We start from the raw sequence: 26,573 nt of genomic DNA on the forward strand, positions 1-26,573 counted from the left end.
TAATGATAAAGTCACAGAAAGAAAAAAAATTATTAGAGGTCTTTGCTTCCTTTCTTGAATTCTGAAGACTTAAATTTCAATCAACATTTTCCACATTCGCTTCTACCATGATTTTTCTTCGGTGTGCGCCTTTTGTGGCATCATTTGTTACAGCCTTCTCTCTCCCTCTCTTTTTAAAACCATCCCTTCACTTTCCTCCTTTTTGTCTCCCAGATCATGAGTATCACAGTCCCTGGACAGGTTGGTGGGTTGACAGCTCTGAATATATTACACAACATATTTGTCTTTTCTAAAGCATTGATGCAAGCTTTTCCCTGACTTCTGCTGCAGTGAATTTTCCATACTGTTTGTCAGTGGTTTTTGTGACTGGCACCACTGAATTTTTGACCTTGGATTCCATCCATTCCATCCATAATTTAGAGAACATGCAGGTCTCATGGCTGAAGAAATTATTCTTGGCTGTTTTTTTCTCTAATGCATTTGTTTCCTTGGTACTTCTTATTTAGTAAAGAATAATACTTGAACTCATGAATGAGGAAGATTTCAGCACACATGCTAACAGAATATTATGTCTGTGCATAAGTGAGTAAAAACCCAGCACAGTGAAACCCATGTTTTCAGCAATGATGTTTATAGGTAGCTCCAACATATACAGTGGCTGTCTATATATAGACACTGAACAGCACGTAGAAATGACATGAAAAAATTGGGAGGTTTCGTCTCGCTGCATAAATAAGTTCAGTAAATCCAGGCCAAGCACAAGTGATTTCTTGTCAAATGCAGAATTAGTTCCTATGAATGCTGTGAGGAGGCTGTAACTAACATGCATTATTCTCTAAAACTGTGATCCTTTAATCAATAAATGGTAAAAACAATCTCAGAATATAAAAGAAATTGCACCGAATGAAGCTTGTGTGTATGCCTAATAAGAATGTGAGCATCTATACACACATATATAGCAAGAAAACCTCTGTAGTTGCGACAGTATTAGCAATATTTTCCCCACAATTTGTCAAATAAGCAGAAATGGAATTGGGGAATACAAAACACTTAGTCTCATTTGAATGCAAAGGTAGGGAATTCTTTCCAGTTGTATCCAGTTGCATGTTCCAGTTGAACATAAATGACTGCAAACAAAATATTTCAAATTGCCAGAGTCAGCAACAAACATCTTTATTATTTGGAAAAAAATCCTAAAAATACAATATATACTTGCTATGCATTGAAGATCTCTACATGGAGCTCCACTGACTCATGAGATCTCCCCTATATAGCATAGATGTCAGGTAAGAGGATATAAGGGCATGGGGAAAACAGAAGTAGTCAGGCTTCTCCTGAAAGGTTACAGCTATTGCTGTTACAGCTCATGACAAAACTTCAAGTTTTTATAGCTTAAGTGTCTCGCTATTTGAATAACCAGTGAGTAATAACTGAGTTGACAGATTTGTCAGTGAGATTTCTTCCCTGCATGTCTTCCAATTACAAGTACTTGCTTTACTTATTTTATTCTAATTTTTAGAATTTAATTTATTGTTACCATTTACATTACTGCCAAATGGCGTTAAAATGTTTTGCTACCATGAATATGTGGCAGTGTTGATCAGACTTCTACAGTGCTTTGAATCCACAAACATACCTGATATGAAAAACAGCTACTGCTCTTATAAATGAGATATTCATAATAATTTCTTTGTTTGGAAGTGACAGTAATTCAACATTTGCTGTAGTAGTAAAACTATCTTAGGCTACTGTCAAATCAAGACAAGGCAGATGCTTTGATAGCATAGAAATAAAACTGGTTTGCACTTATCTACCAAAGCACATTCTTAAGTTAAGACAGAATAAATCAATGCAGACAAGTACAAGCCTGAAGCGTATCTTACTGTGTCAAAATTATGGTCACAAAATGACAAACATTAATACAAAGATCTCTGGTGCAAAGTTGAAACAATGTTGTGATTAATTATATTGCCAGCAATACAAGGAAATAAATATTGACCAAGTGAGAGTAGTTTCTAGAGGCAGACATCTCCATCTTGACTTGTCTTAGAAATTCCTGTTAGAAGCACAATTGAAATGACACTTGCTTTTTTATTGAACCAGTTTTAAGTTATCGGAGAATAAATGAATAGGGGAGTAATAGAGATACTGACTTCACTGAAAATTTCCAGTAGAATTTTTAGATTGTTTGCCTACATGCAATTTCTGTTCTGTCTGCACAACCTGTAGTTCATAGCCAAGCCAGTCCTAATCAAATTGCAAGTGAAGTCTTCTGAGTTTCTACAAGAAGATGTAGCTATTACTCAGAGTTCTGCCCAGCACACAGCCAGAGAATGGATGGTGATTCCTCTCTCCTGCATATAGGCAGCAATTTATCCTAGCATCCACATGGGTAAGCTTAGTTGATTATGTCGCATCACTGAAAGTGCAAAATCCTGTACAGAATATGTGGGGGTTTTTAACCGTGCTATGAGGATAGCATAGGTAGAAAGTTACTGTTTTTCACAGGTTGAGTCTGTGCTTTCTCATTTTTCATCTCTATTCTTAATGTAAAATTTTTGGGTTTAATTAATAAAAAATAATGAGAAGAAATGCATCTAACCTGTCAAAAGGACACGAGGGAAAATTGAGTTTTGGAATTGATACTCTTACATGATAGCCATAGTAGCTTTGGTAGAAACTACACATGATTGTGTATTAAAATGGATGTAAACAAATCCAGATTTAGTTATCTAAGAATTATAGTTGAACTAATACCTTTCAATCTTCCTTTGTTTCAGGAAATTAATGATTTAACTTTCAGTTTTCTGATTTTGATGGTTCCAATTTTATACTTACACAAAAGAGGATGATTCCCAAAGAGGGGGGAAGAAAAATTTCCCTATTTTATTGCTTTGCTTATGAAGGAGCACCACTGAATTGGTATGACCCTGATCATACTTTAGAGTCAGGAGAGCAATAAACTACATATCAGCTTTTGTTGCTCAAAAGGGCCTACATGTCCCTATCATTCATATTCCACTTACAAAGCTCTAAGCTGCCATTACTTCTCTCTGCCTGGAGAAAAATGAACGTTCTTAGATGATCTGTCTTCTCTTTCCTTAACTAGGAAAAGAAGCAGTTATAACTACATAGCTACTCTAACTAAGCTGTTTTGTTTTGTTTTGTTTTTTTCTATTGCCAACAGCAAGGTCAGGATTTAGATGTAACCGTTATCAATAAAAATTGTTTAAGCACAAGAAGTGCTCAGATGCAAAAGATTAAGTCATCCAAGAGGCCCTATGAATGATTGGGTGATGGGATTTGGTTCCCTAAATTTGAGCAGCTGCTGCCGTTAGCCGTGCCAGAAGGCATTTCAGACATGTACATGGAGCTCCTGGCAGGTGTGTCCAGGAGCTCTGGGAGGATTAACTGGGGAGCAGTGCTGGGAGGTCTGGCAGGGACTCCTGGGCCCTGCTGTGCTGGCAGGCTCTGCCTGGTGCAGCTTCCCCACCTGAGGCACTGCTTCCCTGCTCCAGCTGAGCACTGCAGGCTGTGCCTGTGGCTGCCACTGGAGCTGCTCTGCTCCCCTGGCCTGGGGTACTGTGTGCTGGGAAACTCCCTGTCCTGCTGTCCCTCACCCCTTCTGTCCCGCTCCAGGCTCGATGGCCCTTTGGGGAACGCCCAGCTGCCACTGCTCCTGAGACATCTAGGGCCAGCTCAGTCCTATACAAAGGGTTGGCAGGGTGACCTTGCCTGCACAGCATTTTCTGCTTCATGTGTAACAACAGGATTTTCTTGGAAGTTCCCAAGAACTCTGAAACAGACCTGCAACAAGAATTGCTTTTATAGAGCACAAAACCACAGGAGAAAGTCTGGAAAGCAAACCAAAGCAGGATCATGTGAAGGTCAGCAATTCAAATACATGATTATAAATTATATAGAAGGTTGATGTTCCTGCATTCTTGGCTGCTGAGGTGTTTTATTTGGAATAATGTTATGGACACAAAAGAGTGCAAAAAAATTTGTCTCTGTTTACAGAGAAAATAGTTTCTCTTTTTGGCTATTCTTCCCAGAGAACACTACACTGAGACTATTAAAATCCATGACATAGTCCCAAACAGTTGTTACTTAATTTGGCAGCATAACCAGACAAGATAATCACAACTGAAAATACTTTCCAATTATTTAGGGGATTAGAATTATTCTAATAAGTATTTTCCTAAATTTTTTTAAGGAAGGGGTAGAAGAGAGTGACAGCATGTGTTCTGGATGGCTTCTATGAATAATCACTGCTATTCTAAAGTTATTTGTGATCTAAAATAATTTGAAAGTTGCTAACTTCTCACTACTTTGACTGAAATCCAATTGCATGGGAGCTTTTGAGCAACTGGAAGAGAACCTACTGGAAATATATGTTATGATCAACTTCTAAGCTACATAAACCAGCATTGTAATGGAAACACCAACAATCTTTAATTGCACTATAGTAAATATCAAAGGTATTAAAGTGAGATGGTATGTAACTAAATGGAAGTGTGACTTATCAGCTCTTTTACAGCAACCACAAGGAAAGGTAAAGCCAAGTTTGTATTTACATGTCATTATGTATTCCTTCTGTGTGCATTTTCCAAAAGAAAGGTTTAAAATATCAGGACAATCTTCTACAGAAGACCAAAACACCAGTGTGCAAAGTTAATGGTGTAGAATCTCTCAGGAGATGAACATTCAGAATTTATATGGACATTAGTTACAATGCAAAGGCAAAGGTAAAAAATTTGCATAATTCCTACAACATGTATGAAGTGAGGGATGGGTTTTTTTGTTCAAGTAACAATGCTGGCAATCAGGAGATCTTTCTGAATGTACATTGATTTATTGTTTGAGTGTGGATGAAATGCTGCAGAGTGCTTTTGCTGAGCCAGCTTTAGAATGGGGATAAAAACACTTCCCTATAAGTATCAAAGCTATTCAGAGTGAAACTTCTTATTGCTAGTGAACAATGGGGAAGCTGATGCCAAGGAAAGTCCAATGAGTTGCCTGTGCAAACAAAAGGAGGGAATGGTATAGGTCCTGTGAATTCCTGCACTATTTACTACATTGCACTGCTGATTAGATAAGTGCAATAGCAGAGTTGATTATTGTTTCCAGGGGAGTTTGCTGACAGTCAGCTTTAAAAAGGTTTATAAACTGTGAAGTTTAAAAAAGGACTATGTAATTCTGTGCAATTGTCATATGTGATTGCATAAAATGATTAAATACTCTGACAATCTCAAATACCAATGTTGTGTATTGTAGCTCCTTCTAATCTCACCTATCAGAACTTCAGCTGTTTCATATTCATACATAAGAAACACAGTAAAGATTTGCAAATTTTTATCCACTCTGTTTCATCTGACCTATAAAAATATTACCTGTTATTGTCTATTTTTGTATTACAGTAAAATTAAAAAATTAATTAATCAGGCAGATTCTTATATCCTAACTCTTGTCTGAGATATACTACATGATAACATGCTCATTTGGGAGAAGGAATTTTAATTGGTGCAATGCTTTACTTTTCCACTCTTCATCAGAATACCAATAAGATGATTCAAACAGCTGGCATGTAGCACTCTGCAAAAATAAGAACTAATAAATTAATGTATCAAATAATTAAAGCTATTAGTTGCTTCATGCTAGTTTTCATCAACAGTATTTATTGCTACACACAGACTTGCTTTGGGTTCTCATTGTGCATTTATCTTCATGACAGAGCAACCATTAGATGGGAAAGCCCAGATAACAGATGCTCTCTAACACAATCTTCTTCAGGCACACCAGGTTTTCTGCAGTGTTTTTCCCAGGTGTAACCAATGTCATAGTCTTAGCCAGTGTTTTTTTATCTGAAAACATTAAAAAAACTGACTTATCACACAATTCAACAAAAATGTCTGAAAGACATTCATTTTTACACACCAACCAATAGACCTGAAGCAAGCATACAGACAACCTACAAATTTTTCACAATATTGCTATGCAGGCTCCCACTAATAAGTTGCTGCAATAGTAACAGAATTATATTAACCTTGTTTAGTCAACTTTTAAATTTTGCTACAATGTAGAAAAAAAGCCGAATAAACATTGACCCCTCCTAGAGTACATAGCATGGTCTGTTTGGGATAATGTCTGAAAAGTTCTTTTTATCAGCATATGAACTAAAGATAATGTCTCTAACGATGGATGTTGCCTGCTATGACAGTGTTAAGATAATTCAGGATATTAAAAATACCAGAGTTAAAATATTCTCACAAGTAAGAGCTGTTTCCCTGTGAGCTTTATATCATTCTAGCATTACTTTTGACATGCTGATTAACATCCTTATATTTCTGTTTATCAATTGTGATGCACAAAGGTGTTAAAATTTAATTATTAATGAAGACTGAAATAACCTGGGATCCTTAAGGAGTAGATAACTGCCAAATGCAATTTCACTTCAAAGTACTTTCCTTATTTTGTTTAAAATTATTTTCTCCAATTTTTAGTTTAAGTCATACCAGAGTTGAAAAATACCAAGATTATCTCCATTAATTGTGATCAAATAGTATCAAACACTATCAAATAGATAGTGTGTTAAGATATTTCTAAAGATATATTGTATATATCTTTATATATACAATATATTATCTGTATATATTGTATCAATAGCTTTAAATTTAATGATGGAAAAAAGTATTTGTATTGCTTAAAAAGTCTTCGACCTGCACTTAAGACTGAGAAACCAAGACCTTGGTCATTTTCTCCTGCTCCTGAGAGGCTGTGTGTACAGCAATGTCACAAACCTCTGGTTTGGAAAAGTAAGGGTCACACAAGAAACACTCAATTTTTTATGAAAATTTACTTTTGGAATGTACTTTTAAAACGCAATACCTGACTATATATTTTTTAGAACTCTCAGAGAAAAAGGAGACAAATTTCTGCTCAACAGAACTGGGATGATGATGAATCTGTATTTCCTGGCAAGTTTATCTCATTGGGTCCAGTCCTGTCATCTGCCCCAGAGAACCCTCTACATTACATAATACGAACTCCCACAACTCATATCACGTTTGTCCTTCTCTTCCAGCAGCCTTGGCAGTGATGGCAATGGAAACCTGACTGATCAGATCCCAGCTCCTTGAGAACTCTGTATTCCTTGACATTGACTCCTGTGGCAGGAGGGTGTTTGCAACACGCTTGTGCTGCTGGCTGCATGTGCTAGAGATCAAGGAAAGGCTGTCATTCCAGGCAGGATGAATTTTTGTAGGCCTGGAGCCTTGTGAGGGACAAACACTGGGGGTAAACAGCAATGGAGCCTCCTCCTGCTCCATGGAGCCCCAGGGCAAGCAGGGTTGGCAAGCATGGCCACCCATCTAAGTCCCTGCTCAGGTTTCAACACAGCCCGAGTGAAGTGACGGTATGACAGGAGTGTGAAAAGCAAAGGTTTTCTGCTGTGAGACAGCATTTCTGAAGTGCTAACATGGCAGATCTGAGTGGGATGCTGGTCTTCTGAAGACTGCCAGAAAGCTACAGAACAAGTAGCTGTTTAGCTAAAACAGCAGGAGGAGTGCTAAAGGGAAGTAGTTGGAACTGGAACAGAGGGATTTGGGCTAAAGCCAGGGTGGGTGGGAGTAGGTGAGGGAGGTGCTCAACACATCTTAGCTGGCTCAATGTTTTGTATTTGCAAAACACTCAGGGTCCTTCTAATGGTGCAGTGCAGCGTGGGCTGCAGCATCATCACTAAGTTGTCATGTTGCCACTGAATAAAAGATACTCCAGATAACTGGAGTACACTCCTCTAAGTGTCTTTGCACTTTTTATATCAGTAATGGTTTAGCATGAACTAGCAAAGCTCTCAGGTCATTGCAAAAAAACCCCAAAAAACATATATATATTTTGCAGTATATGGCTTTATTTTGTCAGGTGGTGTAAATCTTGGCCCAAATTTTCATACCTTTGCAGAAGTTACGCAGTGTACATGCCACCTTTCATATTTCTCCACAGTTGTGTTCCAAAGGGCACGTGTGCAAATGTAGTTAAAAGCATTTCAAAATATCCAGCTCAATTTTTGAGATGTTTGTGTTGCAGTACACCGTTATAACCTGTCTCTTAAGATATGTGGAATAGGATGCTCTTTCTGAGAGCAGAAACCTCCTTGCAGAGAGCTGTGCTCTGCTGCATAATGTCAACATAATGGAGCTGATTTAAGAATGCTATGCTTGCCTCAATATGAATTTCCTTGCACTAACAGCCCCAGTTTAAATCTCATTGTGGGATTCTTCTGTTCCTGAAATCAGTAGGAAGCAAGTTAGGTTTTTGAATTTTGTGATAGTAACTTGTCCTTGGATGCTAGTGACTCCTTATTTCTTCATGATCAAAATGCAGGTTCAGCTCTTTAAAGGAACAGCTACATGTGATGAAACTCCTTATACTCCTTGGAAATTAAATTCTAAATTCTTCAAAGTAAGAGTCCTTTTTCAAGGATCCTTTGGCTTAAAAGGGATGTTGAATTCCCATTTAAAGTATGTGTACCATTCAGAGCTCAGTGGTGCAGCATCTCATTAACAGAACACACTGCTGAACTATCTCCCATGGACTGCTATTTCTATGCTGAGGACACTGGAGTTTGTTCCTCCTGCACTTGTCAGCGTATTTGGGGACTGGGCAGTGCGTGTGGGGATCAAACCTGGTAGCTCTTTATTTTAGCCCATGTGCCCCGATCTGTACCAGCTTGGTGCTGTTTCTTAAGGCACCTATTAAAGGGAGAATTCCTCCTCCAAAGAGATATGGTTGAATTCCTTATACCCTCTAAGTTTTGAAGGAGAAGAATAGATCCTTGGGTCTACTGGAAAAGGTTTCAAATTTAAGCAGGAAATAGAGTAAGAACAGGGGCTAGTGTTGGATATTGGTTCCATGAGCTGAAGCAATGTTTTGGGTTATCCACAGAGAGATTTGTAAATCTAGAAAATACACATAAACACCTAAAAAGTGGGAAAGATTTGGAAAACTATTCCACTTGGTCTCTAGAAAGGGAATAAAGTGGGTAAATTGATCTATAGACAAGTGCAAATCAAAATATTTGCTCTAGATTCAGCCAGTGGCATCAGTGCAGTTGTTACTACATGGCTTTCCATGTCCCTCTGAACAAAAAGACAGAAAAGTCATTGGCAAGAAGGAAAAAGCATATAAAAAGTACCTGTCCAAGATGTAGTTATTAAAATACAACATAATTTTAGGTATAACACTTTAATCATCCTGAACCTCAGCTGCCTATTGACACCAACGATGTTAGTGAATACAGTCCCTTTAATATAATTATTTCAAGTTGATCTCAGATATAAATAGTTTTCTATAGAAATTAACTACCAACAACTGAATTGCTATCAAACTCTTCCCCCTTATGCTGGTTTTGCATTAATTGACATTTGGTGACGAGGGAAGAAGCCACCCATAGAAATTATTTTTCTGAGAGAAGCTGCTAAGAGCTTCCTCTGTGCCTGGAACAACTCAGAGCTGGCTAGCTCTGAGAATTGACAACCTATTAAACCTCTTAGAAGTCAGATCTGCCTTTGTGATATGCACATTTTAAAGACGGGCAAGTCCGGGCAATCTCTCCTTGCTCCCGGCCTTGCAGATGTAGCTGGGCGCTGGTCGGGCCGGCCCCGCTCCCGCTGTGCGGCCTGGCAGGGCCGGGCCCCAGCAGCTCCCGGCCGGGGAACGGGAGGCTGCGGGGCTCCGGCCGAGGCTGGCCCGGGCCGTGGCTGCTGACATCTTGCTGACACTAAGCCTTGCCTGCCCCGCTGCCGGCCCGAGCCGAGCTGGGATCCACCGGGCCCCGAGAGCGGCTACGGGCTGGGCCAGGCCCCCTCCACCGTGGCCCACACGGCCCCAGCAGCTGCCAGGCAGAGCGAGGGGAATTTCAGCTCGCAGCTGAAACTGAGCACGGCAGGGGCCAAGAGCAGCCATGCAGCCAGCCAGAGCGGCTGCCACCCGAATGGCCGGGCCCCCTGAGACTTTGCACAGATCATATGACTGCCCACAGGCCTGGGCGAGATCTCAACACTTCACTGCACAGATGGAACTTGCAAAATATTGAGCCTCTCTCGAGTGAGAGAAAGGAACTGAGTGAAAACATGCAGAGGACAACATGAAGGCACCAAGGTCGGTAAAGAAAGAGTCAAATCCCAGATGGAAAGATCATGAGGAGATGCCTTAGTATTGGGCTGGAATTCTTCTGGTAAGGCCATGGAGGTGGACTGTGATAGACTGGAATATCCCCTTTAATTCATGAGAAAGTATGGGGGGATGGAGTGTTCAAATTGTAGACATGAGCAGAGGCATCTATAATGAAGTAAAGCAGATGTTGAAGTAGCTGTGATCCCCTGAAAAGCTTGAACAGAGAGAGACAGAGAGAGGGAGAGAAATAAGTGTGATGAAGACCCTTTGCCCCCAGGGAAAGACGAAGAAGAAGATGACCTCTGTTCCCAGAGATGAAGATGATCCCAGAGATAGATGAAGAGAACCTTTGCTTTTGAGCAGCTCATCCTTAAAATAGTACCCTATAAGTTGACATGGCCCATGAACTCAGCTGTGGGAAGGCTGTGAAAATGGGAGAAACTTAACGATTGCAGATTTTCCAGGCGGCTGCTATTGGTGGAAATTAAAGAGCCACGAGAGAACTGTTTCTTGTGGAGAAGTCTCCATGGCATGGCAAGGCAAGAGAATGTCTTCTCCCTACAAGAACTGATGAAAGACTATTGTAGAGGTGGTAACTGATTGAAAATCTTAGCATTTGTCTTTACATTGTCAGTGAGAAAGGAAGTTGTGGGTAGGGGAAATGTTCTGAAGGTTTTATTCTGATTCTTTCTATTCTTTTAGTTCTGTTAATAAATTTTTCTTTATGCCTTTTAACTTTTAAGCGTGCTTTGCCTTCCTCCTAATTCATCTCACAGCAGGAAATGAGTAATTCTAGTAGGTGCACTGGCAATTTTAGCCAGCACAAAACCCACTACACCCCTTCTCTGTAACATCCTTAAAACTTCCAGCACTGTCACTTCTCACCTGATGATTACAGGTAACAATTTTACTAACAATTTAATTATTCTCTTTAGAAGCCAAGGTAATTATTAGGAGCTTGGCTTCTGCCAAAAGTCTTTTTAATGATTTTACCATTGACTGTAGTCAAACATGAGAGAAGAACACACCATAATCAACAAAACCAGTCCTCAAAATTGTGCAGAGTTGGGAGAAATCGAAAGAGCAATGCTGTTAATATTTTGCTGAACAACACGGTACTTTTGTATGGGCTATGAGTCCCATCTAAATTTATACTGATGGAATCCTGTAAAGCTCTACTCACTTTCACAGTGAATTTGTGCTATAAAAGGTAGTAGTCAAAGATCTGACAAAAAGGCAGACTGACATTTATGAGATCAAGCTTTTGTTCCTGATTTTATCATACCCATGTTCCTTGTCAAAATCTTTCCTTGCATGCATAACCTGAAGAAGAATTTGAAATAGCTGGAAGAGCTGGTCCATGTCTCAGGTGTATGGATCTGGGAGATGATCATGCAGATATGTATTAGAGAGAAATGCATGGAAAAGCTAAAGGGGCAGAATGTTTGCAGGTAATTTGGTAAGCTGGTTATATTTGACATGCAGAGTAAAGTGATTATATATATAAAAAAGACAACTATTTAAAAGGATTCTTACAAAAATTACATTATTAGCAGCAGATTGAAAAAACTTTATAAGAAAATACATTTACAAAGGCTAAAGAAAAATGGTGCAGTTACAATGAAATGAAGGAAAAAAGGAGAGTGCAACATTCTTACAACTGAGCTGTAAGAACAGGTTAAAGTACCAAGGTAGGCCAGAAATAATTGAACAGTTTAGTAAAATCATAAAAATTAGCCATTAGTCTTTTTCTAAACATAGGAAAAGCCAGAGCTTCTAGAAAGGCTGTAAGGCAATTAAACGCTTTGTAAGGCATTTTTAACTATTAACTATGGAAGAGCTTTGGGAGGCTACCAGGCTCCTGCCTATGGTGATTGGGGCATGTTCTGGAGGTGTCTCTGAAAGTTTACAAACCAATATTTAAAAATAGAAGTAGTCTGTTGCATCAGATCACCAGAAGCAAATATTACTGGTCCAAGAATTAAAAAAAAAATGCAGAAAAAAAATTTTCACTGCTACTTGTGATTTTTCTAATTTAATTTTTCTAATTGTCAGGATGGGCTTGATGAACTACAAAAAAGGACCTGTGGCAGGTGTGATTTTTATAAAGATTTTCAAGGAGATGGAGAGGAACTAGAGACTGGCAAGTAGAACTGCAGCAGGCAAGTTAATGGAAATTGTAATGAAGAACAGAATTAGCAGTTAGATGACCGACCATGCTGAGTATGACAGAGAGAAATAATAATGTACAAACCTATTAAAAGATTTTTTAAGGAATCAGGTAAGCATATGGATGCAAAAGATCAGGTTGGCAATGTATCTTACTCTACAAAAAGTATTTTCCAAGATGCCTCAGCAAGGATCTTATTTTTTTTTTTATTTATTTTTTTCTTTATGGAATAATCATAGCTTGAGTAATTAGAAACAGGCTAAGAATAGATCTCAGGAAATACTAATCAGTCTTATGAGGACTTACACATATAGAATTCTGCTAGAAAAGTGAGTGAAGCATGGTGCAATAAATTTGCTTAGACTACGAAGGTATTGTGGCTATAAAGACCTTCAGAAGAATTTCTAAGGTGTGGGTGACAGAAATTAAGTGTTCAAGAGTAATGTATTCCTACAGATACTTGGCTTTACCATTTAGAAAAGGCACTTTAACAATAATTCATGGTATTTTATTGAAAATGTTGACTTAATGCTCTTTATCAATCAGAAAGGCAAATAGACTATTGAATTTTTGAAGACAGGAAAAAGAGTGAAGTGGAAACACCACAATGTCACTATATAGCTTCATGGTGTTCCCATCTCTTGAACATTGCATGAAGTCCTGATATTGAGAAGATATATATATATTGGTAGTACTACCATAAAAGGTATAATGAAAAGCTGTCACAGCTATAAGCAGGCCATATAAAAGGAGAGATTAAAGAGACTATGTTTCTTCAGTTTAAGAAACGGAAGACAGATTGAAGGAAAATAAAATATATGTCTGTAAAATTGCAGATGTTATGGAAAAGGTGAATTGGAAAAAATTATTAGTTTATTTTTCTTCTCAAGAACCAGGAAGGACCAACCTAGCACTTAAATAAAGACGCTATATTATTGTTGTTGTTGTTGTGAACTTGTGCCCAGAACATTTGGATAACAAAAGTATGAATGTTTCAAGAAATGATTAGGCAAATTAGTGGATGAAAGACTCACTGAGATCAATTAAATATGAAGATACTGATGAGTTCATTGGCTGAGAAAATCTGTAAACTGCACCTTCCAGCAGTTGGATGCCTCTGCTGTCTGAAGCTCATACAGCCTTCAGCTGTCACATAGAGGGCAGTGACACCCTCCAACTCAGAACAGCTTTAGTTTCTACTGTGAGGTGTCCCATTGTCTACAAGCATGCAAGCATGAAGATAAACACATGACTAACAGGAGTGAAAGGTTTTGAAGACCAGCTCTAAAATGAGACAGGTAGAATGGTCAGAAAATAGGGTGAAATGGGAACCGGGAAATGTAAAAAGGCTTCTGTTAACTTCTGTTAAGCGTTTTAGTTAAGGGCTCAGATCTTGAAAGGCCTTGATTATATTCAGAAATTCTTTGCTGAAGTACTCAATTTATTGATACTAAACAATAACTCCCTTACTTGACTTAATTTCCTAAAAACCTTCAGTTCTGAAATTTTTTAACCCCACCTCTACAAATTACTCATAACAAACACTGTCAGTTAACCAAGATATCCAAAATATTTTGAAAAAGTATGTCAAATAGTAGTAGTAGTATGTAAAAAAGGTCTTGAATTCCCTAGCTGTTAGACACTACAATACTCAGCTCTGTAGAAGTACAAATCTGACATTAGAAAAGCTGATTACTTTAGGATTACATCCATTCAGCAAGTTTAAATTCAGAGCAGAAACACACCTTAATATCAGATGTGCCCCTATACCTAAAGTAACTCTGAAATCCATCAAAAGTGCAAGCTAGTCTTTTAAAATTTAAATTTGCAGGTGGAAAAAAATCATAGTATACCTACTTCCATGGCATCCATTTATTCATGTGTAATTCAGTTAAAGTAATGTGTAATTAAAAGGCATTTTTTTACTTTTAATACCACTGGGGAAGCTTAACTTCTGTTAATGGAGGCTGTCAGCCCCTTGCAAGTTAAAACACATCAGCTCCTTCTGAAGGAAACTTTGGTTTCCATACTGTTGTGTTTGACATGTATAAAGGAAGTTAAAACAACAACCTGGAGCCTTGATAATCAGCACGTGGTGGTGTCAGCAATGCCATCAGTTGCATCAGTGCCAAGATAGGAAACCTTGGCTATCCTTATTTGCCTCAGGTCAGTAATTTTTATCTGCAGTTAAGTAGGATGGAGATTACTTTACTTACTCCTAAATGGTACTTTTAAGTCCCCTTCATAAAAATGTCCCATCTGGGTGTGTCTGTACTGCTACTGATCTCTTTATTCTGTCCTCATAAAAAGGCAGTGAGCAGGCAAATTACACAGAAGTTATGGCCACTGAGCAGGCTTAAAAGGAAAGTGTGACAGATTTTTCAGAGGAAAAGAAGTCCTGCTCATCACTGTTCAAATGAACATTTAATAATTCATAACAACTGAGTTATAAGTTTCCCCTTCAATACGTTTCCAAATGTGAATAGATTAAATAGTAATTGCTATCAAGCTTTATGTTCTATTTCATGTACCTAATAAAAGTTTATCTAGTGGAGCTTACTTTGTATCTTTTTGATCTATTCCTAACTGAGTGCAATATACTCTATTAAAATATTTATCATCGTGCTATCAAATATTAACCATTTTAAAATCATCTGACTGAAGAAAACAAATAATGTTACTTGCTTAAGTTTTCATGAATTTCCTGATATTTAGTTGTTCAGAACCCCCCCCCTTGATATAGCACTGAAAATAAACAAGATGCTATAAATTGTATTCACTCTTTTTTAATTGGGCTGTTTTGGATACGCACTGCTCACATCCATCACCACTGTCTGATTTGGTTCTGCATACAGAATCCTAGTTTTGTTGTCTGAAAAGTTATGATTCTGCTTCAGGACAAGAGAATATTAGAGAGTTGTTGGTTTTGCTATAAGTTAGTGGATTTTAAAAACTATTTTAGGGAGTACAGAATGTTGTTTGTTTTTTTTTAAAGGGTAACATTTTTAAGATGTTCCCCTAAATATCCACTTTCTCACCCATCTGAAATTATGTCAGGTAAAAACACTGGCAAACTCCTAGAGCATAGAATGATCTAGTGATGGGGAAAAGAGAATACTTCTCCCCAGGACATGCCATGGTTACGCGGCAGCCCAGCCTGACTGGCTGCCAGGCTTCCATCCCTCCCCAGCTGAGCGGGTTATGCTCTCCCAGGGTGCTCCTGCTTGTTCAACCAGTGGATGATTCATATCACAGAACTAACACAGCAGAAAAATATTCTTTTTTGGTTAGTGTCCTGCTGAGTTAGATCTGAAATCATTCAGTGAAAGGTCAAACAAGTGCCTGAGAGATTGCTAGGGGTGTGGGACTAAATAGTGGGGAACTGGGAGAAGAGGGATTGCAGCACTTGCAATTAGAGCAGTGTGGACAGCCATGAAATAGCAGCTTTGAAGCTGACACTTGGGCAAGATCAAGAGGAGAACAACCTCTTTGCTCCAATCCAATCCCTCACCTTGCTGGGGAAAAATTGTTCTGTTAAAGGTCGGGTGTATAAATGTTGCTACTGAACCATTTCTTTTTGCTTTGGAGAAAGCAATTCCTGATCACCAGGTTATCAGAGTAAATCTCCTGAAGAGCTGCAGTCTGTCAGGAACCTGGTGCCTCTCAATAACATGGAAACTATGCTAACTAGTCCCCTCTTTTGAGCCTCACTCTCTGCTTGATTTTATTTACCTGTTATTTTAGTTGGTTTTTTTCGCACACAGATATTACCTATTTGTGAACCCCATCCTGTTCACAGAGGCCTTCCAGCACAAAGACACCGAGGTAACTTCCTTGAGCTCTCCCCAATACCCCTCTAGTCTCTTGCTTCTGCAGGTTCTCCCATTTCCACAATATCCCATACACTTTGTAGGCAGCAGTGCTGAAAGAAGATTAACATGTGGTCTCCAGTCTAGACATGCTACAGGAATTACGCAGATCTGTATAACTCTCAGAGAGAGTATCTTAGGTTTTCATCTCCTCTGTGTTCTTCATAGAGGAGCAGTGTCTCAATCATTTCTGTTAATATACAGTGTTTGTGTTCTGACATGTTTACTCTGACTAAAACATCTTCTCCCCAGAGAGAGATCAACCTTCCTTTTCTCCTTCAAATCTAGCATCTCATTAAAAAATAATAACATTCCATGATATTCATACTTTGCTGAACAACTTTCTATGTATCCCAGTACGTGTATGATTATTCTATGGGTTGTGTATTTTGGAAGGAATGCGTTAATAAGCACATTTGCATTGTTATTTCTCGGGTTTAAAAGACCCTAGTTTTAAAAGGAAATCAGGATGGCATTACACCTTATAGGTCACCAGCATGCTTCCCCTGAGGCAAGCAGAACCAGTGTTTGGCATCATCTGAGGATCAGGTCTGATAATGCTGTAATTTTGTTTGTATTCTTGCCTTGCTTCTCTTACATCTGTAAACCATACTTTGCTGTGAATTGCAGCAGTTGGATTCTGGATTAATGTAAAGAGAATTATTCTGGGTTTAAATTTGGAGCATTTGAAGGAGAGTCTGTTCCTCTTGGATGCAAAGCCCTGTACACACACACACACACACACACACAGTTTCTTTAGTCTGCATAATAATCATGTAAAATAGGTATTTTGAAAGCAGTATTTTGTAAATAAAGACCAGGGCAGATGACTGTTCCCTGAGGACAACATTGTTCAGCCCCAGCAGAACTTTATCTTTTCAATAAATTCTTTTTATATGTTACTTCCTTTCAGGTCCAAGTGTGGCAGTGTGCTTATTAGTACCAGCCTTGGCACCAAACCTCATCAGAACTGAAAGTAGATACAGCACCTGTGCAAAGGGGAGTCCCACTTTATCCTGACCAGCAAATAGCATTAAAACTGCTATTGGTAAGAAGACATTAAAAATATATACGTGACTCTTCTATGGCTCCCCACACAGGCAGTTGCAATGGTGAACTGGAAAGCAGAGCACCTTGATTCTGAATTTCTATTTATTATTTTTTTTTTTTGTCTAGGCACAAGTTCAATGTATAAGTATTGGATACATCTGTGTGCAAAAATGTAAAAGATCACTAACCTTCACTGGGGAGACAATTGCATTTATATGTATTTAATCTGTCTAGAAAGAAGTGCAGGGTGTATTTTTTTGAAAAAAGATTTTTAAAGAATTAGGTGGTATATGTCTTTTCCTCTTTTCTCGCTGAATGGTAAACCCAGTCTTCCAAAAGCAAATGTTAATATAAGTTCCAAGTTTACAATTTCAAGTTTGATTTTCTTTGGCAATATATTCTGCATGATGATTTTGATCAAATGCCCCAGCTTCTAACATTTGTAACGCATGATAAAATCCATCCCAAAAAAGCTCATATTTAAGTAATCATATAATAAGTTAAATGCACGCTGTGATAGAATATGAATTATCTGACAGGCTGCAGAGTAATACAAGTTTAGTCTGGAAGACAGGAACAAGCACTGAGCAACTGAGCATTGAATGTAAGAGTGCAATCCTTTGCCTACTTCTATTTAAATGAACAAAAAAGGGTAAAATGAGATAGATTGTTCAGACCTTGACATAAGGCATCTGGCTGTAAACTCATTTGCTAATTGTTTAAGATTAGCACCACTGAACCAAGATGATTTAAAACACTGATTTGCTATGGGGGGCCAGCTACCATTCCTAATTCTCGGTCACTCTAGGCCTTTGTAGTGCTGTGGGTTCAATGTGTTTACTTGGTCTTTGTATGAAGGGAGATAGAGAATAATATTATTAATCATTGAACCTTCCCTCACCTTTTCCCCCATGAGTAACATGCCTAATGAAAATTCAAGCTGTGCTGCCAAACTGATATTGGCAAAAGAGTCACTTTTCCTTTGTCTGATTGGATAAATATGCAGCTGGTTTTGGAATCAATGCTACTGTGAGTGAAATTAAAAGATGTTACTTTAAAATGCTTCTGTATGTATGTAATGGACTTTAGTCACCTGAAATGTCATGGCCAAGAAATGCAGAAGATGTAAGACTATGAGCAGTACATGTAGAAAATCAAGGGAATGCTCCTACTTAATATTTTGGCTGTGTTTAAATGTTTTTGCCTTTTGATACAGGTTCCTTTTATCAAAAAACACTATGTTCAGTTTAAAAGTGGCCCAAACCAACTGTAGTTGCAGGTTAAATTTCTTGCCAGGTTTGGAGCTTTTAGTTCTGTTTTAATGTTTATTTTTAAAGGAAATCGTTCCATTTCTATAAAATAGAAAAATCAAATATACGCTATGCTATGTAATTTCTCATGTTCCAGAAGTTCTAAAAGGATTTCCGGACCAAACTGTTCTGTTCTGAATTCATTCCCTGTGCTTTGATCCTGCTGGTGAGAAATCCATTGTGGGTATGTGGCAGGGAGGCCCCGCTGAGCGCAGCACGCTCCCCGCACGCCCAACGCCTGCGGCCGCAGGGGTTCTGGGGAGGGCTCAGAAGCTGCGCCAGGCACAGCCACATCTATTGTGCTTCTTCTTCTGAGAGCAGCAAACCTTCCTGTACCAACCAGACCCCGCTGACCGCGGCGTCTCTGCAGCACAAACCCTGAATGCAAGAAGATAACAGCTGCTATCACAGTGCTTTTTATCTGGGAGGCAAAGTCTAAAATTGCATCTGACCTCGGTGTGCACAGAGACGCCAAGCAAGGAGTGCTCTGCCTGGATCCTCAGAGGGTTTAGATTAAATCACTAAGAGTGAGGTACCTACATAAATAGTTCTGGGGATAATAGCTTCTGTGACTTCTAGTTTGTGTGGTACAAAGTAGACTCCAAACTGTAATTTATCAAATAATACATCGTGGGCCTTAGAAAACACAGCTCGGCTTTTGTGTTGTTTTTCCCCTAATAGGTTTACTAATATATAAAATTATGACACTATTTTGTTATAGAATCGTTCATGTAATTAAACTAGCTATGGTAGAGATTTAAATTGTTTATTTATAGGTCAAGCTTCTGTGTGCCCTAGGTCAAGGGTTTTAGCAACAAAGCTCCATAAGAATAGAATTTCTTAATAATGCCAATAGCCTACGTATAACAAAAAGTAAATAAGCACATATTGGTCTGTTGAGTGAGTGAGTATGCAAATATCTTTGCATATCTATGTTCCTGTACAGCACAGGCTTAGGGAAAAGCAGATCAAAACCACATGCTACGTTTCCAGACAAATAATCTTTTTGAGCTTTGCCAAGGAAACAGAATGAGTTCTTATTTTTCTTGTATATTGGGGTCTGCTTTCTTGCCTGGTCATTTGTTTAGAATTCAATGGGAAAATAACAAAGCTAAAACTGACACAGTACAAAATGAAATTAATTGGAATTCTGTTCCTCCATTATAAGACTTGAAATGAGATTTAAATCAGTGTGTGGTTGGTAAAACATGACAATTTGATGTCTGTTCCATAAAACTGACAACCACATCTAGTTGTTTTTCTTCTGATCAGATAATTTGTTCAAACTTGGAGAATATCTGACAGTTACATAATCAGACTGAGATTTATTCAGAAAATTACTACATAGAGAGGGAAACTCAATTAGTTTTGTCAGCAAATATAAAGGCACTAGCTTGCATTTCCAGAAACTGTCCAAAGGTTTTACAAATACTCTTGATTCAGCTAAAATCAAACTTGTTATATGCTGGGCTCAAAAACCTACTCATTAAAAGAACATTATTTGTCTTATAATGTCCAAACCTGAAAAGATAGGAAAAACTGAAATTAATAAGCAATTGCTTTGACGAACTGGTGTATATATATTACTGTAAAATTTGCTCACACTCTTGTTGAGCAGCTTTTGTTTAGTATCTCAGCTACTTAATATCTTTTTTAAACCCACTGTATGGACATAGTGTTTTCTTGATTCAAATTCTGTGCAGAGAACCCTACTGATTTCCGTTTTCAGTTCTTTTTCCCTTGTAGTTTGGGTCACTGCAATATTTCCAATTCCTTCACAAATTCCAGTGGTTATTTTGCCAGTATCTAGGATAAGGTACAAGGTGGTGATAACCTTCTTCTGCATATGGGGTGCAAGGCAGAGGGAGACCTCTTATTTCTGAGTGCGTTGTTTGGGAGGTAACTAGGATCTGATTTGGTGAAGAATCAGTAATAGAGAACTTTGAAACTTGAAACATCACTTCACTTGCTTTCTGCTCCAGCTCTAACTGCCCAATAATTTTGTGAATCATAACTCAATTAGAAGCAGCTGGAAAATGAGAACACAGTCAACAACCACATGTGAAAAGTATGGTTTAGATGCCCTACTAAATACAAGCAGGAACTAGCTGGTAGAATCTGAGGAAGTCCAGTTTTTTCAGGTTGCACTGAACAGTGCTGCTCATGCAAGCTTCTTTTCTCTTTGTATACTATCTTTAATGCTAATTGGTTAATTATCACAATAGTTCCTGAAATTATTTATTGGTTTTCTTTCCAGATATAATTTGTTGAGTTGTCACAAGTCCAGCTTTTCTGATTCAGAGGTACTCATCACTTGGAGAAGCAGCAGTAATCCTCTAGCATTATTGCCTTTTTTTTTTTTTTTTTCCCAAGATTTATTATATAAGATTTACATTTGGTTTTGAGTATTTAGGGCATTTGTATGGCTATTGACCAATTTTATAATATTTGTGTAATTAGTGTCAGTAATTACATTTTCTTGTGCTTCTCAGTCATAAGAACCAAAAGCAAGCTCTTGTAGAAATTTGTCTTTAATGTATGTGTTTAAGAATGCAGAGAGGCAGCGAGAGAAGGTGAAAGAAAAATGTGAGAGGACACTCCAGAGCTTCTGTAAGTAGATAATCAAAACTGCTATAAAGAATAAATCTTAAGAATTTACTACAAATAAAATTTGCAGTAAAAGCCTAATCCTGTATATACTGAAGTGATATTTCTACTCACTTGTTTACAAGACCTGTTAACCAGAAGAGAAGCAAAATATATAACTAAGCATTGAAACATGTGTTTTAGCATCACTTAATGAAAATTTCAGCTCTTATTTTTAAGGATGTTAAGTATACTTCCATTTTTTTCCAACCATTATCTTTCATCTAGTTTTCACTAATTATTACAGGTACCAAGCTAGGTTTTGCAGTTATTGTCCAGGGATAGTTCAAAGGTATGAAAGCATAATTAACTTAGTCAAGAAGTTGAAGTTTAGGACAGAAAAAAAAAAGAACGTGCAGAGAAATCACCTTCTTTCTTTTTTAAGGAATTCTGAATTTGGAAGCAATATGCTGATGATCTAGTATACAAAACTTCACAGTTGCCAAGACGCTTGTATTTACTTATGTCAGCGGGAGCTCCTCCGGGTGTTAGTGGGAGAGGAAGAGGACACTGAAAGTGTATTGAATGAACTGGATGGCACAGTCAGTGCCCTCAGCTGGGAGTCTCCCAAGGTTCAGGCATTATGGCACTGGTACAGCCCAGAGCTTTTGCTCGTTCTCTGCTCCCAAGAATTGCCACATGACAGCACACGGACGAGAGGCAGCGGAGCTGCAGGAGAGGGGCGACTCTCAGAGTTACTTACGTTGACAGCCCAAGCTGTGCCAGATATATCCCGGCAGACATTTATCACATTTAGGCCCTGATGCTCCCTCCTTACACTCACAAAATCCTCTGTCATTACAGCGATCATGGACTGAACCAAAAGGGTTACAATAACAGTCTGCAGAAACAAGACAACACATACACACTGGATTCAGGTCTACATGTGGAGATAATTCATTCAATACCAATAAAGGGTGCATTTCCAGTGCTAAAGGAAGACTGTCTATTAAGGATATCTAGAGTAGTGAATATAATTACTACATGTCCATATATTTGTTTGCACATGTCATTTCAGGAAGAGACATTTTATGATGCAAAGAGAAAGAGTAGATATAAAGGCAGGAGATACCACGGTCTTTGAGGGTGATCATTACAGATTCTCTTTGGCAAGAATATTTTTGGCAATTTAATGAACATTAGAAAAGCTTTGTATAGTATGGATATATCCAAGTGCCATCAGGGTGAATGTTTCACTTTATTAAAATAGGCTTATCTGTATTATTCAATATTTTCAGAAGTGCTGGATATCTTTACAGTGCTATATAAATGCACTTTACTTATTTCCAAGATAGTCTTCCTTTATAGGTTTGAGCAGTATAATAATTTATGTGAATATTTGCCATTAAATCGATGAGATTGTATTTATCAGTGACATTTATAAACCTTTTGCATATTCTGCAATGAAAAGCTTGAGGTGAGCACTAATGTAATGCAAAACCTTTAAGAACGGGCTTTATGCAGCCATTTTAATTTCTCTCACCTCCCAGCGTGCAGATGGAAAATGCAGTGAGGCTCATTCCCTGCTGTATATTTTTCACATGTGTTCAGCTAATTAAAGAATAAGTAGGGTAACACATTTCCTCCCACAACACTTTCTGTGTTGTTCATTCACAGCCCTTTTCTTTCATGTGATTACAATATCTGTGTTTAGCTTTCAGCCAGCTGAACAATGGCAAGGAGCTCACAGAGCTCATTTTTGGCACTCCTGTTCTTCACTTTGGTTATTTAGATTTTTTTTTTTTGTTTTCCAATGAAGGATTATCTTATTTGTATGTAGACCCATGTAGACCCAGAGTAACTTCACTGTTAACTGAGACCACAGACACCTTTTGGAAGCATCTGATCTCTGCTGCTTCCTGATTTGGGGCAATCTTCTGGGAGTCTGGATTTATATGTCTGTGAATCATACATATAGGAGTACTTTGATACTACTATTCCCTTGCATTAGGTTAAATCTCAGTGGTATCATAAATGAAAAAAATGGAGATGGACTGGGAAGTTACATATGTCTATATATATATCTCCAATGAAAAAACTAACAGGAAAAAAAATTACCAGAAAGACATTTGTCATCTGTTGTCTCACTGTTTATTAACTATAAATTACAGATGGCACTTTGAACATTTGGGATGCTGAAGAAGAATAGTTACCTTTGGCAAAAGGGTTCCACAATAATAATAGAGTCAATTAACTGGCAACATTCATTAATGAAGTGGAAAACTGACATGCCAAAAATACTGTGCAAGGCTGAGTATTATAGCAAAGTGCATGCCATTTGAAAAGCTGGGAATTCTAATGTTAATCAGATTTATCACATGCTTATGTAAACAGGCATAGACTTGAGATACATTCTGTATGCAGGAAGAAAAATTTGCTTGAAGAGTATTTATAGAAAACCTTGAAAGACAAAAGCTTATAATTACATTAAAAACAGAGGGCCCAATTCTTAAAAAATTAAAATTCTTAAAAAGAATTCTTAAAAATAGCTTTGTTATACATAATGGAGCTACAGTAATTTAAACAAGTATTTGTGAAAGAAATGTATAGCCTGTGATATTGGATGTTATGTTATGTTTTCCAGAGAACAAGACCCTGAACCAGTGAAATCTTTCCTACTCACTTCTATCACATAAGCACGTGGGAAGTTCCAGGCCATATCATGCTATTGAAGGGAAAGTAAATAGAAACAAAGCTCTAAGCCAGGGTCTTTTGCAAAATTAATAGATCCAGTCAGAACACCCAATAGACTGATTCTAGCTTCCATCTTTCCCAGTTGATACCACAGTAACATAACCTACAGAGGCCCACAGAATATCCAGGGTCACTGTCCAACAGTGACCTACAGTATCACAGGCTGTGGAACACTTCCCAAGGCCTGCCAAATACTTAAGATATTAAGAATTAATGTCTTAAGACATTAAGAATCTCAAAGGTCACAATTTCACTGTGCCACAAGGAGGCAGTAAGTATCTCCAATGCCCTGACAACAACAGGGCACTAAATAACACTAAACTAACACTCACAGATCACCCTAATAAGCAAACCACACACAGGTTCCAGGATGGGGGAAAAAGTCCCTGCAGATCTGAACCAAGAAAGAATTTTTGTCCTAACCTTCGTGTGGAAACTATTTGTAAGGAAAGGAAGATAACAGAAACTGTAATCTGTTCACTGGGGTTCACTCTGTCAATATGATGCTTCAAACAAAAACACGATGAAAGTAAATCAAAAAGGAGGTGGGGAAATGGGCTGAGGCTTGCAGGCTTGCTGCTTATCAGTCTGGGCTGATAGTGGCTGCAGGACAACCCCAGGGTTCACTTAACCACTTGTCATAAGGGCTTCTGGTGTTAACTGAGGCTTAAGCCGAACTGACTGCAAGGGTGGCTTTGTTGAAAGTGTGACAGGAATCACCAGTTCACTATTTATACTGTGAGGCAAAGGCCATGTTTTATTACTCTGGGTCTACTTGGTGGTTTCCATGCTATTCTTGCTTGTCAGTGTGTGCATTCACTGAAAGTGACTAGGGCTTTATCAAGAAATAAAAACCTCTTCAAGCTGTTAAATTCTTTTTTACACCGAATGAATAATTTTTAACTTCGGAATACCTTGATTTATTCTGAAACTGCAGTTGCCCATTTCAGGTAATTTTGCGGTTAATGTACAAATCCATAAATTTTTGATATTTCATTTTAGGAAATAAAATCTATTTTGCTTCTAAAGAAATTAAGGGCATCAAGAATTTAGATTTAAGCCCACTGTATAATACATTGCATTTGGCTCACTGGTAAAAACCTTCCCAGTACTTGAATTCTTTAGTCTTAAAATTTAAACATTTTACATTTGCTCCATTAATTTAGCATCAGCTAAGATTCACAGATTTGTTATTCATGTACTTACCATATGTATTTCTGAAAACTGTGAAGCAGTTTTTGATAAATCAGACCCAAAGCCCTATTAGCTGCCATTAAACTAGCTTATCCAAACAATTGTTACCTTTCTACATATATGACTGAAGAGGAAAGAATTAGCCTGATAAAATGACTTTCATACGGGAATAAGATTTGCACATATCACTGGAAATTTGCTTATCAAAATGTTCATGCCAACATTTCACTTGTAGTTAAACCACAGAACACTGCTTTTAACCTTGGAGAAAAGAGAAATGAGCGTTTCCAATAGAGCAAGACTGTGCTTGACCTAGAAGGGTGGTGAATACATCAACTCCCTCACAGGTGAAAATACTCTCCACATTTTGCCCAATTAAATATTAGGAGCCCCAGATCAAGACAGCACTTTAAGAGCAAACTTCTCTGTATTCTGAAAAGGGCTTAGTGGAATGTCAGCAAATGTTTCACATTGCCTTTTTTTTTTCCCCCAACTCTAGCTAAATAGAAGATTTAAAAAATTTATTTCCTCAGTGTCTTGGCAATTTCAAAGTGCACAGTTGTCTTACCATAACATTTTAAATATATAACTCATAAATTAATTTTAAAATTACTTATTTTTGGCTTTTTGTTTACTAACTTCCTTGTCTTATGTAGCTACAGCTGCTGTCTTAGCATTTCAGTGTATATAGGAAAACAACATACTGAATGAACTGATGAAAAATTCCAAACAGAGCAATTTAGAGTCATATTCATTAGGCCTGTTTAGGCAGCTGAAATTATACAGTCCTGATGTCATACCAATGATGTCTGTCATCTACATCAAATAAATATGTGGGACAGTAGTTTTTTCCAAGAACATTTGATTGTGTTAATCTCCTCAGCACAGTCATACAAAATCATGACTTGCCTACTGAAGTTCTTATTAGCTGTGACTAATTACTGGCAAAGGAGATCACGCATTTCCTGAATGCATTGCCAAGCAAAGTTAAAAGAAGGACACATGAAATGCAGTGCATGGATGGATCTGTGTGTTTATCGCAAGATAAAAACGTAAATCTGTCAAGTTACAAACTCAAATAATAGCCACCTACATAGTTTCTGGCTTGAATCTCGGCAATGGATTATAAATGTATTAAAATATAATTTATTCACCTGTAGTCTATTTTGGTTTTACAGTAACTCCTAACTATTCTGCTTCCTGGAAGATGGAGAGAAAAAAATCACAATGAAAATCCAGAACAGGTCCTACTGATGCTTATGTCTATAAGAAACATTATATAATTAAGTTCTTCACCTCTGTTTGTTATTAGAACAGTGTCTTTCTTTAGTGGCTATCTGTTAATTACTGACCATTGTACAAGGCTTCCTTTAATGACTATGTTAAGGCTTCACCTAAAGTGTCCTCACTTTGCTCTATACTGTCTGTGGTGACATGAGAACAATGCATATTCTTCTAGGGTGATAA

General features: G+C 37.9%; 1 protein-coding gene across 7 annotated transcripts in view; it reads right to left on the reverse strand.

Moving 5' to 3' along the window:
* NTNG1 (netrin G1) overlaps positions 1-26,573 on the reverse strand; it is a 153,682-nt gene that overhangs the window by 5,129 nt on the left and 121,980 nt on the right. For 4 of the 7 annotated variants that reach the window (XM_088060600.1, XM_088060598.1, XM_088060599.1 and 1 more), the window contains one exon: positions 21,922-22,059. The exons of the other annotated variants lie outside the window; for them this stretch is intronic. In XM_088060600.1, the coding sequence (XP_087916726.1) occupies positions 21,922-22,059 (138 nt within the window). The remainder of the gene's footprint in view (positions 1-21,921; positions 22,060-26,573) is intronic. 7 annotated transcript variants of the gene reach the window in all.

Source organism: Pseudopodoces humilis, chromosome 10, assembly GCF_049639895.1.
Source record: "Pseudopodoces humilis isolate 2021_Gansu_Grassland_sample_001 chromosome 10, ASM4963989v1, whole genome shotgun sequence".
NCBI lineage: Eukaryota > Metazoa > Chordata > Aves > Passeriformes > Paridae > Pseudopodoces > Pseudopodoces humilis.